The sequence below is a fragment of the Pyrgilauda ruficollis genome, unplaced genomic scaffold (assembly GCF_017590135.1).
Source record: "Pyrgilauda ruficollis isolate IOZ18807 unplaced genomic scaffold, ASM1759013v1 scaffold135, whole genome shotgun sequence".
NCBI lineage: Eukaryota > Metazoa > Chordata > Aves > Passeriformes > Passeridae > Pyrgilauda > Pyrgilauda ruficollis.
In genome coordinates, this window is record NW_024511988.1 from 910,329 (window position 1) to 925,218 (window position 14,890).

Here is a 14,890-nt window from a genome sequence, read left to right on the forward strand (position 1 = left end):
ATATAGACAAGAAACAATAAACATCTGAGACTGAACATGAAATACCGTCTCAAACACTTCAATCCTGACCTTGACAGAGGCAGACAAGAAGTTAAAGAATTGACAAACAGTGATGTGACCAGGACTACAAATTATGTGAAATTAGGTTAGTAAGAACTAAAGCTGTCTGCAAAGAGTTGCAAATGGGACCTCATAATATCTGAGTAACTGGATCATGAAAGTGTAGGTATCAAACTCCACATTGATAGCTGGAGGATGAACAGGCACGAGTAGATATGCACCAATGAGCTCCAAATTAGCTATCACATCTCAAGAAAAATTATCTGAGTCATTGTGGATAATTCATTGAAAATATCAGGAAAATATTTGGGAGCAATGAAAAAAAAAAAACCCCAAAGAAACAGACAAAAATTTAATTACCACTGAAGGGTGAGACAAAAATCCAGCATACTGCAGCAGCAAATCCCCAGTGTACCCACACCTTACATTATAAAAGCAGTGTGACCTCTTCCCACTTCCTCACTGACAATTTGGTTTTTTTAATATAGCTAGAAAAATCTCAGGGAAGAGTACTGAAAATGATCAGCAGCATGGAATATTTTCCATACAAGGAGAGGCTAAATAGAAGTGCTCCCCTTGGAAAGCAGAGGACTAAATCACAGAGGTATACAAAATATATAAATTATGCTCCACACATGGCATGGAAGATGTAAGTGAGGAACTGTAGCCATTATTTTTTACTGTACAAGCACACCATGAGATCATCAGCAGGTCCTGAACAAACAGAAGGAAGTATTTCTGCAAGCAGTCTATAATTAAATTGTGGAACTCATTGCTACAGGATGCCATGGAAGCTGAAAGCATAAATGAATTAAAAATGAGATTAGACAAATTTATGGATTTGCCTCCATCAAAGGCTGTTAAACAGAAGGATGTGGTTTCAATATCTGACTCAGGAAATCTTTCAGCAAAGATTGCAGGAAATCTGCAAGGATATGTTGAGGAAGGAGGGCAGAGGATTTTCAGTCCTTGTGAAAGGGATCATTTATCTCCTGATTTTCCCCTGTGCACATTCTCTAAACAGCTGAAACTGGATTGTCTCAGACACAGGATGCTGAACAATCCTTTGGCTTGACTCATGATGACTCTTTATAATTCTGACTTTATTTCATTTCTCCTTTCCTGTTATCTGCTTTCAGTTTTTATGACCAAGCCATAGGGTGAATGAAGTCTCTCAGTAGCTGAGACAGCTGCTGTCTGACCAGACTTCACAACCCTTTTTGACTTCTGGGGTTGTTGGACAACTTTAGCTGTGCCTTGTCTTAATGCTCAGCACCTGGAAAAAGCAGGGAGGAATTTCAATTAACTCCTGGGTGCATGAGCCATAGAATTAATTTTTCTTGATGCACTCTGGAGGTGTTTTTGAAGACTCTGCTAGGCAAGACTGGGCAAATGTCTGAGGCACATCATGGACTGAAGGCACAGCTCTAACTGCTGGGGATGACTGTGAGCTGAGCTGGGCTAAAAAAAATCTAATGAATTTCCATTATCTAAAAGAGCACTTAAAAGCACAACTAAAAAAAATGTGTAAATAATCCAGCTCTGGAACAGGATGCAAACACCAACCAGGGGAAAAAAACCTGAGCAACTAGGAAATGGAATCTGGAAACTCGTTTTAAAAAATTACCTCTTTTGTTAGCTGATACATCTGGGAATCACTCTGCCTTTCCTCTTCCCCATATTCCTATTCTCAAGGGGAGGAGGAATGTAAGTAGGTACATAAAAAGCAGAGGTTAAGTGCACAGCAGCAGGGAAGTGAAATGACAGAGATATATTGAAATGGAAATGGGGGTGGTCGATTTGATCTGCATATACAGGGGCATCATGCCATGAAGCCTCTTGATTTAACCATGGTAAAGGCACACCTGTGGCACTGCAGCTTAATTCAGAAAACTGTTAATAACAAAACTAGAATGAATTGCATCAAGTTTAAAACCCACAGCAAAATGAAAATAGGGAATGACTTTAACAAAGCCGTGAATACATCAGCAAAGAAAACACGAGGAGGGGGAAAAGTTCTTTAAGCTAAAGTACACTGCTGGCACAAGAACAAATAGCTGTAAACTGGCCATGAATAAATTTAGGATGGAGATTAGAAGAATTTGTCTAGCTCTAAGAGGAGTGAGTCTTTGGAACTGCTTTTTAGTAGAAACAAGAGAGACAGATCACTCTATTTTCAAATAACAGTGAACAGCTTATCTGATATTGTTGCCTGAAATAGAAAAGGACTGTTTCTGGCAAGCCAGGAAGTCCCTTATATCTTTATATTTTAAGCAATTCTGTATTATAAGATGAAAGTAGATTTGAGATCATAAACATTTGAAGGGCAGGGAGAGAATTACTTTCTTGAGAAACTTCTGAGAGTGGTATTGCAATATTTTCTCAAAGGGACTCATGGATGACTCATCATTTGGGTTGTCTAAAATAAGGCTGAATAAAGCAGCAATCCAGGTAATTTCAAGATGTGCCAGCACAATGAACAAGTCAGTCTTAATTGTCACTCTTCATCAGGAGTCATGTCATGGGGCCTTGGTGATTCAAACCCTGGAGCTCAATGGCAAAAGTACAAAACTCTGGGAGGTGGATTCTCTGAAAGCTGCTGAAAAGGAAGAGATGGTGGCCAAAAGCTAAGAATGTTGGGCTGGGGATTCTTAATTGCTCTCCCCAAGTGGTGTAAGGTTTCCTTTTTGTTGGCATGAACAGGATCTGCTTCCTAGAGAGGATGATGCAGGAGGATGCTCATGGACCCTGAGCCACCTGGGCTAGAGGAAGGTGTCACTGCCCCTGGCAGGAGAGGCTTGGAACAAGATGATCTGCAAGGTCCTTTCCAGTCCTAACTATTCTCTGGTTCTACGATTTCAAAAGGAGGTTCAGGACCACCAATTCCAGCTACATAGTTCAATATGTCATAGAAGAACTTCAGATTCGGGGGCCATGTGGCTTCTGAAAAGTTCACAAAACTGAGGCAAGAATAGCCATGAAAGTCAGTACCTAAAAGATCAGACCTCAGGTATAAGGGTTGGCCAGTGCAGACTGCAAAATTAGCTACTAATTTTAGTTTTACTAATTTTTAGTTTTAAAACTAATTTTAGTTTTATATTTGAACAGCTTACTACTCTCTGGAGACCACTTGTGTTTTGTTTTGGTATTTTTTAAAATATTAAACTACCATTTGACTTTGTGTTTTACTTTGGGAAAATAAGATGTTGGAAATGGTCAGTGATCCCCTCTCCCCTTTCTCAGGCACACAGGAGGGTGTTCTGTCACCAGAATGACAACCACAGCAGAGGGTTTCTGTTCAGAGCTGCTGGAACTGGGCATTCCAGACCAGCAGTGAAAATGATGGCAGGGAGACTGGAATATGTGGAAAATTGGATGGAAAAGCAGGTCAGAATGTTTTTCTCTTACAAGAAGAGTCACTGGTGCTTAGATTTAGTGCATTTTTGAGATAACCTGGGCCCTTTGTAGCTTATCACTGTGGCACTAGGACAAGGCATGCTTTAGGTAAATAGTCATAAGGTAATGACTTCACAGAGGTGTTTTTAGCAAACTAGAAGAGATCTTTAACAAGATGAAGATACAGATTCTGACTTCATTGATTGGCTGTTTTAATAGAAAATAAGCCAAAGTTAAAGTAGTCATGCTTGGGAAATTAAACTCTCCCAATGAGTTTTCTGATTTTAATTAAAACTGCAGTTTTGATTCTTTGCATTGTAAGACTCATTTCCATGCATATTAGTACAAGGTCATTTCATTGTTCTGAGATATCTTCTAATCTGCCCCCTTGAGACTTGCATTCCTTGATTAAATAAATATGCTCTGGGAGCATTTATTATCTGACCATGCCCACTCACACATCAGATGCCAGGCAGTTACCCTTTCTTCTTAATATACAATCAAATTGATAAAAGCATTGAAATTCTGGGATCTGTCCAACATTGACAGATGAATAATTAAAGTAAAAAAAGACTTCAAGTTCTCACTTTTCTTTTTCATGATCTCACTTGATGTAACTTTCAATACTGAGAACACCAGAGCTGGACAAAACTCTGACAGCAATACTTTTACCACCAAAAATATAGGTTCAGAATCATCAATTATTTCCTACTGATTCTGCTAAACTGCTTCAGCTGGGAGATGAAAATGCAAATCCAGAATCCAAGCCACTGCTTTGAGATAGTGTAATTCAGCTTCGACAGAAGTGATCATATTAACCAAAATTATTTCCAAACTTATTGTATATAAAACAGTGAACATTTAAAGTGCAGGAAATGCCCCCCCATGCATCCACCATTAATGAGCACAAAGGTAACCAATCTGATGGTTTGATACAGCTGCAAGTAGAGAATGCTAAGAAAGCTCTGAAAAGTCAGATAAAAAAATGGAATGGCAAATAATTGCTCCCTGTTTCCACAAGTCAAGCCTCAAGCAGCATCGTGCAGCTTTTAAGTCTTCAACTCTATATTGAATCATGCAGTCACTTATTATGTGTTCATCTCACTTTGATTCATCATCCCTAGCTGGAGAGTCAGACTTGCCAAGATTCTGCCTTTTCTCAGAAGCCTTTTTGGGAATGTCACAGGAATTCTGTGGTGTGACACGGAGGAAGGACTCAGTTGTGGCATCCAGGCTAATTTTGTCCAGAAAGAGCTTGTGAAGCCTGTCCTACCAGCAGCTGAACAGAGACACTGCTGACCTGAAATGTTTCCTTTTAGCATCAAACCCTCCTTCCATCTGGGTTTAGCTTTTCTGTCCTGCAAGCTCATTTATCTCACTGTTTTTTCCCCCCAGAGCCCATCTCCATTTTTCATTGTTGACTGAGGTCCTGGACCTCACAAAGCTCCTGCTGCCTGGGCTAGATGACAAGATTATGAGGACATGTGGCCTTTCCATCCCTTGAAGACACGAAAATCTTGGGGGAGGGTTGATGAGACTTCCAAGTGCAGAAAATATTCAACTCCTTCCACTTGCTTGAATTTTTCTCAACAATTCCCCAAGCTGTGTGAAGGTCAAGAGCTCATTTCCTCTTAGAGCATCTTCACTGGCTCTGCTCAGTCTCTGTTTTCTTATCTATTTCTCTACCATGTTCAGCTGTAATGAGCTGATAAGAATTCAGATAAGGAAATTACAATGAATGGGGTGTTGTTATTTTTTCTTCTTGGACACAAAAAGGACAGATTCTGTATGCCTTACTCTGGGAAACCTTCCCTGTAGCTGCTTGTGAGCTGTCACAGAGATGAGCTGTAATCTGCAGTTCTGTTTTCATAAAGGCAATGTTAAAGGCCAAAGGTTTATGTTGATGCAAACTCTGAACATTCCAGGGCAGCAAATAATTTCAGCATTTTGAGGAAGATAAGGATTTCCTCATAATCCAGCAGAGGGCTCTGGATCTGATCTGGATCTGATTTCACTTGACCTTTTTTTTTTTTTTTTTTTTTTTTTTTTTGGCAGAAAATGATTTTACTTATACAATGAAGCTGTTCACAGGAAACCAGCTGAGCTTTGCATTCAGTTCAGGTTTACATTTTTTTGGTAAAAGTTAAGTTACATTAAGAAAAGAACATGGCACATGTCATAAAAACAAGTTATCAGACTTATTTATTTAACTACCAACTCCACTGCAAAACACAGAGAATAAAAAATGATGATTTTAGAGGCTATTTATATCAGGGATTAATCCTGCCTGGTTTTGCTTTTTCAGCACTGACATCAGCTAGAATTTGGGGAATGTAGGCTTGTGTTCATTGCAGGCATTTAATTCACAAAATAAAGCCACAGATGATTAGAGCTGGTGAGAATTTGCAGGTTGTTCTCCCCAGTTTGAATAATGTGATATACAGAATGCACTACAAAGTGATTTTGAAATGTAAAACATTAATGTTCCCTTTGAAGGGCTGATATCAAGTGCCAAATGATATATCAATTAAATGGAAAACAAATCCCAGCCCTGCAAATATTGCACAAAAACAGCTTCTTTGAAGTCAATGGGACTAATTACATGTGTAATATAAAGCCTGGTTGTACAGCACTTCAGTTAACTGGAGTTTAATCCCGTGAATTTAACAAAAAATAGATCTCAGAACAACTCCAGCTCAGCTTCACACTGACAAAGTGCAATTCCTGCCTGGCTCAGCCATCTGTGGGTCTCTGGTACCCAAAATCCTGCAGGACAGGGTCTGACACTGCACTGCAGAGCTCCACAGTTCCCATCGCAGAGATGGAGTGTGTGGGCACCGACTGACCAAGGGTTGTGCTCAGTGTTCCCAAATCCTCTGGTATCACACCCAGCTGTGCCATTCAAACTCTCTGAACGTGATTCCTTCACCCAGGGTTCTTCTCCTGGGAAGCTGAAAGGCAGTGAGAGGCCTCAGGGAAAAGAAAAACAATTCTTATCTCATTTACTTCTCCTGTGTTTTGCTCCTTTGGAATGTGTTTGGAGATTGTTCACCCACAGGTGATTGTTTAATTAGATTCTGGTGTGAATTATTTTGACTCATTGGCCAATCAGGGCCAGGCTGGGTCGGGACTCTGGAAAGAGTCATGAGTTTTCATTATTATCTTTTTAACATTGAATAAGCATCTTTTCTGTATTCTTTAGTACAGTATAGTATAGTAGTCTTTTTAACATTGAATAAGCATGCTTTCTGTATTCTTTAGTACAGTATAGTATAGTATTCTTTAATATAATATAGTATAATAAAGTAATATTTCTGAGAACATGGAGTCAGATGCATCGTTCTTCCCTGCCACGGGGCTCGCCATACATTTACAATCAGCTCCAAAGGGCAGCTGGGCACATCCAGAATTTCCTGTTTTGAGATAGAGTTGCTGTGCTCAGGCTTGGCTTGGTGACAGGCATCAGCCTCTTCCTCAGATAACTCCTTCCCATGAGCAATGTTTAAATTAAAAGTGAGAGGTGGGGAGTTCTGAGCTGGATTTTAATTTATGGATTAGCCCTGATGGATGCTGTAAAGCTGTTCTTGCTTCTCATTTGTATACAAAGCAAGAAAATTAATTCTGTGCCATAAAAATGGAAGAAAAGACAAATATGTAGCACATAGGGGGAATATGATTCCCATCTATCAAGGTTACACTGAGGCAGCAATTGCAATGTTCAGTTTTTCCACTTGGATTAAATTTGATCTCTCAGGTTACCAGTAGCATCATATCTTTAGATGTACCAATGTCCTGCACATCAATATCCTCATAGCAGCTCTTGGAAGCACTGCTGATTGCCCTCAGGTGACAATTGCTTAGAGGTATCTCTGGGCACAAAACATTGTTTTCACCAAGCATGTGTTCCCTTTCAGTGCAGTTTTGTCAATATTTTCATATTGCAGCAGTTCTGGATCCTAGGAATGGAGGTTGTGCCTCTCAGTTACACTAAAAGGAGCAATCTCTTGTGGGTTTTGGAGGGGATTGTAGGTTTTATCTTGACAGGCCGAGCCTCTGGTACCCTCTTTGCCATGACAAATTATAAATTAAAACCATTTGAGTCTCCTCCAGCTCACAAGCTGTAATCTTTGGTATCCATGGGTTTCCAGAGATGTGCAAATGGTGCATAATCAACACTCAGAGCCTGATAAAGGCATGGATCAGCATAAATCAGGACTCAGAAGCCAACCCCTAATGGACTTGCTGAGGAGCTGTGTAATGTACAGAGCACTCTGTGCACAAATACTTTCTGATGTAATGCAAGGGAATGAGAACTCATTAAAAAACCTCTTTCTGCATCTCTGGCTGTACCTTCCAAGTACCAGCCTAGCTGTCCTATGATTGACACAATCCTGGCCAGACCTTTGTCTCCCTTCTTTCAGCTTCTCCCTAAGCAAATTTGTGGATATTTTTATTGTAATTATCTTTTTGTTTGCATTCACTGTTTAACCAGTATCAAACCATTGCCCATATAAACTTCTGGGATGGTCTGCTCAGGGCTCACCTGGACTGTCTTGTCTCATACTTTCCTTTCAGCTGGATCATTAACAGTGCAATTAAATAGCACCAGACGCAGTGGTGTCACTCTGAACATTTTCCTCAGTGATGACTGGCTTCTGAAACTGCTCTGCCAAGACTCAGAGAAGGAAGTCCCATTCCATGCAGCTGGGAATCTCTACAGGACAAATTCTAATGCTTCTTCTTTTAGTATCCTTGGGCTGGGCTCCCAGGATGAGCACTGTAAAAGGACTTTTAAAAAGATAATAATAGAAAATAAAATAAAATATTATATATATATATATAATTAGATTATATAGGTTATATATAATCGGTGCTCCTGAGCAGCACTTGCAGTGGCATGCAGAGATCCTGCTGCCTCATGGAGGATGCACTTGCAAAGAATATCCTCAGATGAGACCATGGATTCAGATCCATGGCCAGCCCTCTCCAGGACAAGGAGCCATTTCAGTAGCTGTGTGCACTGGAGAGGAGTGCAGAGCCTTTCAGACACTTGGGCGGTGAATCCAGCTGCCAAGCCCTGCTGAAACTAGGCCAGTGCTGTGTGTATCTTGTGTGTCCCACCTACTCTCCTGTCTACTCTGCTCAGCTCTCTCTCTGCAAAGAGGTTGAAGCTGGAAGAAGGGAGAACTGGCCATGTTGGGTTTCCTCCTCTCTGGCACCTGACCAACACCCACCCCACGGCTGTGCCCGCTCACAGGTCTGATAGTTCTGCTGTTTGAGCTCCTGCCACTGGATTTCCTTGCAGAACCTTCTTTCCAGAGAAACAGAGGTAATCCTCAGTGCTCCTAGAGCAGCTGTTGGTGTGCAGGGATGAAGGATGGAGCAGTCAGTCAGGCTTACCCAGGGAAAGCACCACCTTTAATCACATTGCATTACAACCGGAGGGCTGGAGAAGCTGAAAGCTCTGGCATGATGTGGGAATTAAAGGGCCAGGCAGGGTGTCTGTGCACTGCTGTGATACAGCCAGCAAACCTCAGAGCAGTGACAGTGAAGGGAGGTTAAATTACACAGCATGCAGGAAAAACGCTGTTATTTAGACTCTGGTGTTGTTGAAATTACACTTACTAAAGATCCAAGGTGAACCAGTCTCCCCATTTTACAGCATGTGGTAAGAGTGGGGCTATCCAGGAGATCATTTCAGAGAGCTGCAGTTTTGGACTCAGTACCTGTCTCATCTCTGAAGTTGTTCTTTGCAAAGGGAAGCACTCCCTATACAGCTGTTTGTCTGGGAAAGCTGGAAAGGTGTCATCACACCTGCCCCTTCTGCCTTTCCTGGGCTTGGCCTGTTTTCCTGGCACTGAGATGCTTGTGCCTTCAGAGCAAAGCTGGGTCTAAGACCCCTGGCTGGTGCAGACACTCCACATTCCAAAGCAGACTGGAGCAGGAGCCTGTGGTGGGTCCCAGGAGGGCTCTGGGGAAGGTGGGGAGTGGATGATGCCTTGAAGCTGAGTTTGGGGTAACTATTTCCAGAAAGACCTGAAACATTGCCACAATTGTAGCAGAGGGAAGAAAAGATGAAAAGGACCTTGGAGGAGCTGCCTGGCCCTGTTTCATAGCCAGAGCGTGTGGAGATGGAGAGGGAGAAGGTGGAAGACCGAAATCCCAAAGGGCAGCCTGGGAAGGATTCTGTGGGCTGAAAGATGATGAATGGCCTCTGCTGTGGGGCAGCCCCCACAGGTCACCTCTCCTCTCAGGCCTTTTGCCTTTCTCTAGTGACAGTTTGGAGTGGTTTGGCTTGCCCAGGAGGAGTTGTTACTCTCACCAGGTTTCCAGACTCTCTTTGGGTGTTCCAATACCTCTCTATGCCTTGTAGGGTGGGTGTGTGCCAGATGAACCCCACAGCACTGGGGCTCCTGGGCTTCCTACCTGTCTGTGTCCAAATGGGATCTGATTGCAGGCTGTGGAAGGGAATTCCTGCCTGCTGGCCAGCCCAGTGCTGTCACACACTGCCAGAGGTTTGCCTGTGTGAGGATGTGAGACACATGGAAAGCAGGTGGGCTGCAGTGCAGATGTGGTGAACTGAAAAAGAGACTGCAGCTCCTTCAGTGCTGAAATATTTTCTGTGGGATCGGGGAGGTTGTTTTACTTATCTTCATTTTCCTATTTATGTCAAAAGCCCCTTTTTTTTCCCCTTTCCTTTTTCCTATTGCAATTCATTTATTCTAAAACCTCGAGAATAAATCCTCAAGGAAGAGGAGATGATTTTTTCCCATTGCTGAACCCCTTGATATACCCTGCCAGGTCCTGTGCTCTTTGTTGGTAATGTTACATCTGAGACCACAAATCCCCCCAAGGTTCAAAGTCACTTTGTCCCAGCATTGTACAGCATCCCCAAACACAAAGGGCTATAATGGAAAGAGAAGCAATTTGTGTGTCTGTGTTCTCAGACTGCATACATTCAGAGGTTTATAATGTCCAAAGGGTAGATCAAGATAATTAAATACCAATAAGAAGAGATAAATTAGCCCCATGCAGGTCAGATTGCTGCACAATATAATATCAACTACCAGGAGCTTTTGTAAACACTTTGAAAATAAAAAGAATACATTTTTATTCCTTGTGCCATTTAAAACTCACACCTCTCTTAAATAGGTATTAGATTAAATCTTCATCCAGCCTGATTTTCCTGTGGGGACCTTAAAAAACCCCCTGTAAATTAACTTCATGCAGGACAGCCCAGGTTGTGCCAAGTTCAAAGTTTTCTCTACAGAATGAAAAATGGACTAATCAAGATTTTTGAGTATTGTCTTATTGCTCCTGCTGATTTTTTTCACTCATCCTGGCAAACCAAAGCTTTGCTATCAGAAATGTATGTACCTCATCTGTGATGGTCAGCAGGAGCTCAGGGTTTGTATCCAAGGTTTGAAATCAGACCTCTGGTTTTGCCTTGCAATATTACATGGTGATGAGCAGAGCTGACTGTATTGCATGGGGTTGTTCCAGGTCACCTGAGGACTGTACAGGAAATGGTGAAATAAACTCCTGGGTTGCACTACAATTAGGATTCCTGAAGAAAAAAAAATATTTTTTTGCTTTATTTATTTACATACAATTGTGGACTCATTACAGTTGGAAAAGACCTCCAAGATCTTCAAGCCCAACCTTTGACCAATCAATGCCCTGTCAACCAAACCATGGAGTGTCACCTCCAGACATTTCTTGAACATCTCCACCACCTCCCTGGGCAGCTTCTTCCAATGCTTAACAACCCTTTCCTTGGAGAAGTTGTTCCTGATGTCCAACCTGAACCTTTCCTGGTACAACTTCTGGCCATTTCCCCTTGTCCTGTCCCTTGTTCCCTGGGAGCAGAGCCTGATCCTCACCTGGCTGCTCCATCCTCCTGTCAGGGGCTGTGCAGAGCCAGAAGGTCCCTCCTGAGCCTCCTCTTCTCCAGGCTGAGCCCTCCCAGCTCCCTCAGCTGCTCCTCATCACACTTGTTCTCCAGGCTCTTCCCCAGTCCCTTCCCTCCTCTGCAGCCCCTCAGGGTCTTCCTTGTCATGAGGGGCTCAAAACTCACCACAGGATTTGAGATGCAGCCTCCCCAGTGCCCAGCACAGAGGGACAATCACTTCCCTGGTCCTGCTGCCACATTTTCTTGGTACAGGCCAGGATGCCATTGGCCTTCTTGACCACCTGGGCACTCTGCTGACTCCTGCTTGTCCCCGTTTCTACTCAGTAAGCAGAACACACAGTCCACGCTCTTCCTTCTCAGTCTTTTACTGTAGTAACCCTGCCTGTGTCCATGGAGCAGCCTCAGCCCACGATAACCCTTTGGTCTGTGGCCATGAATCATTCCCAGTGGCTGTGTGCACACATTCTGATGATGCTGCCTTATCACAAGGCCTTTGTGATGGCCCACTGCTCACAGCAGAGCTGCCAGGGGCTCAGTGCTCTCACAGCCCTGCTCCTGAGAGCTTCAGTCCATTGCACTCTGCTCACACAGAGACTCGTGGGGCATCCCAGAGAGCAGTGAATGCAAAGGAAAACTGGGAAACCTGAACAAGGATATGCATTAAAAACTAGGGGAAGATATATTTTTAATAACATATTTATACTAGTAATTTCATTAATATCAGTGTTGACATCATCAGAATCTTGCTGAAATCATGATCAGACATTGTATATGTCAAAAGGGCAAGCATGAATTTGGACAATTGATCTCCTTTGCTCATGAGGTAAACCCTGATGTTATGGGATGGGATTTGGCATTACGACCATGATGACTAAAATCATTGCTGCTGATCTGCAGCAAACATGTCCTATCTTGAAATAAAGAAATAAAGAAAATTTCATTAGCCTGGGCATGTTCTTGGCTTTGAGTCTGGTGGTGCCCTTGCCCCGCTGCCCATAGAAGCTGTGGCTGCCCCATCCCTGGCAGTGTTCCAGGCCAGCTTGGATTGGGCTTGGAGCAACCTGGCCTGGTGGAAGGTGTCCCTGCCCTTGGTAGGGGGTGGAACTAGATGGTCTTTGCTCTCTTAGGTTCCTTTCATCCCAAACCATTCTAGGATTCTCAGGCAGCAGCAGGACAGAGTGAGGATAAGGGTGGCAATTCCCTGGGAGGATAACACAAATGGAAATCCTCAAGGCTACTTTTGAGGCTTTTCATCTTGTGTTGTGGTCTTACCCTGGATTTCCTCCCCCCTTGTCTGGAAAAAGTGGAAATGTTCAGTTTTCAAGCCCAAGCATAGGCTATCAGTAGGCTGCCTAGGGATGCTGGCATACAGACCACAGCTGGAGATCCAGTTGCAACAGGCAGAGAGCCAGGTGGCAAAGGAATCTTCTGGCTGGGGCAATTACACTCCCCTTTGTAGCTTGACCTGTCGCATGAGAAGAGAGAGGCCCTTCTGCAAGGCAGGGAATTTCCTTGACCTGTCAGTGCCAGAACTCTGTGCAATGCAGGAGCCATCCCATACCCTTCACCTGAGCCCATTTCCTCATCTGTAAAAGGACAGCAAGGAAACTTGTTCCTAGTTCACCTCAGAAGTGGCACAGATTCTGTGAAAGCAGAGACCCTGCCCTGTGCTTTCACCTTTGGTGTATCTCATTCTGCTGCTGCTCTCGCTGACAGCAAAAAAAAAAAAAAAAAAATATCCCATTTCTCATTGCCCCGGTACACACACATGAGTTTTGTGAGGCAGTAAGCAAGCAAATATAATGGCACAACAACAACAACAACATAAATAAAAAAAAAGAAAAAAGAAAATTTAAAAAAAAAGGCCCCAGACACCTGCTGTGAGTTTATTTATTTTGACAAGTGCCAATAAGCTGCGATCATGTCTCCAGCGCGGCTGCAAACAGAGAGGAGCCAACCGCGTAAACAAACCCAGGGGCAGAGCGCGGCTTCCCTCGCTGGGTTCGGGGCTGGCGGAGAGAGGGGCATCGGGCCGATTTTAGGCTGGCCTTGCGGGCAGCTCCCGGCGCTGTCGGTGCGGGAGGAGCCGGCTCTCCCGGCGGGCGCCGTGCCCGGCCCGGCTGCGGCGCCTGCGGGATGCTCTGAGCGCAGGGATGCGGAGGAGGGGGAATGCGGGAGGGGAGAGGGAGGCGTGTGCCTGCCTGCCTGCCTGCCTGCCTGCCAGCCAGGGGGCATTTCTTCCCTTCCCCGCACAAACCGATGCCTACCCTGCCGAAGCAGTTAAACGGGGGAGAGCGGCAGCCCGGCTGGCAGATTCCTGCCCTGTGATATGCCAGCCACAGGGTGACGCAAGGGCTGGAAGGCTCCGACTAACAAGCCATTTTCACCTGCGTAACAAGCGCTAGCGGAGATACAGCGGCGGCGGCTCCCGCTCCCCGCAGCCGGCCCGAGCCCAGCGCGGCCGCAGCATCAGCCAGCCCGGCGGCACCGCAGCCCTTCGGCTGGCCCCCGCTGCATCCCGAGAGCCGGAGAGCAGCGGCAGCCTTGCAGGCAGCATGTCAGCCCCGCCGGACCCCCAGGAGCTGCTGCTGGCGGGCGCGGGGGTGCGCTGGGCTGCGGACGGGCCGGACCAGTACGCGGCCGGCGCTCCGCTGCGGGATGGAGATGGGGCTGAGCAGCGGGAGCAGCGGGGTTTCGGCTCCGCCAGGGAACACCCGCCCGTTACCATGGCGACTGCATCCCCAGGTAAAAGGAGAGGGGTACCCAGGGATGCTCAACAAAGGGGCCCTGGCAGCAGCGTCTCCCGGTTGTCTCGTTCCTGAGGTTGTCCCTGTTTTCCTCCCAGCCTGGCTGCTTGGAAACATTGCTAAGGAGTTAGTGAGCGCATGTAGGGAAACAGAAAATAACGAGGAATTGCGGCCTTTGCAAATAGTTATTTTTTGCTGATGTGGGGGAGGGGGGACGCAGGAGACAGCCAAGTTCCCTAAAGCTCTTTGCAGTTTGTTAGGCACAAGACAACCAGATTTCAGGCAGATGTTGAAAGGCATTTGATTTCGCCTGACTTGGTGTGGATCTGTCCTCATTTGTCATACACCTGTTCACATCTGGAGTGACAGATCTCCATGGACTTACTTCAGCTATTCCCCGTGCACCTGGAATTCCTGCATGGCCACTTATGTTATTTCAACACACAGCTTTTAATGGTGTGCCTGTTCTGAAGTGTTTGTACATTTTGTGCATGCTTTTGGGACTTGTTCATTTATTTGTGGACTTCTTGCTTGCTGTGTTTTCCACCTTTTGAGCACCGAGGTGTGTTCGACTTCAGATGCATTCAGTTTAGGGTCTGCAGGTTCATTGATTTTCAGTTTATTTTTGGGATGTGTTCAATTTCCTCTGGTTTAGGGTTGCTTTCTTCAGTAGGTGTATTAACAGCAGGTGTATATCTGTTAATAGACCCCAGGAGGCTTCAGATCCCCATAGCTTCTGGTAGAAATGTCTGGGGAAAAATGACTCTCTTTCATT

General features: G+C 44.6%; 1 protein-coding gene across 1 annotated transcript in view; it reads left to right on the forward strand.

Annotated features, from left to right (window-relative positions):
• The first annotated feature begins 13,570 nt into the window (after positions 1 to 13,570).
• The window catches only part of RTN1 (reticulon 1), a 119,352-nt gene continuing 118,032 nt past the window's right edge, over positions 13,571 to 14,890 (forward strand). Inside the window, exon 1 of the mRNA XM_041459392.1 lies at positions 13,571 to 14,113. Coding sequence (XP_041315326.1) covers positions 13,924 to 14,113 — 190 coding nt within the window. The 5' untranslated portion in view covers positions 13,571 to 13,923. The remainder of the gene's footprint in view (positions 14,114 to 14,890) is intronic.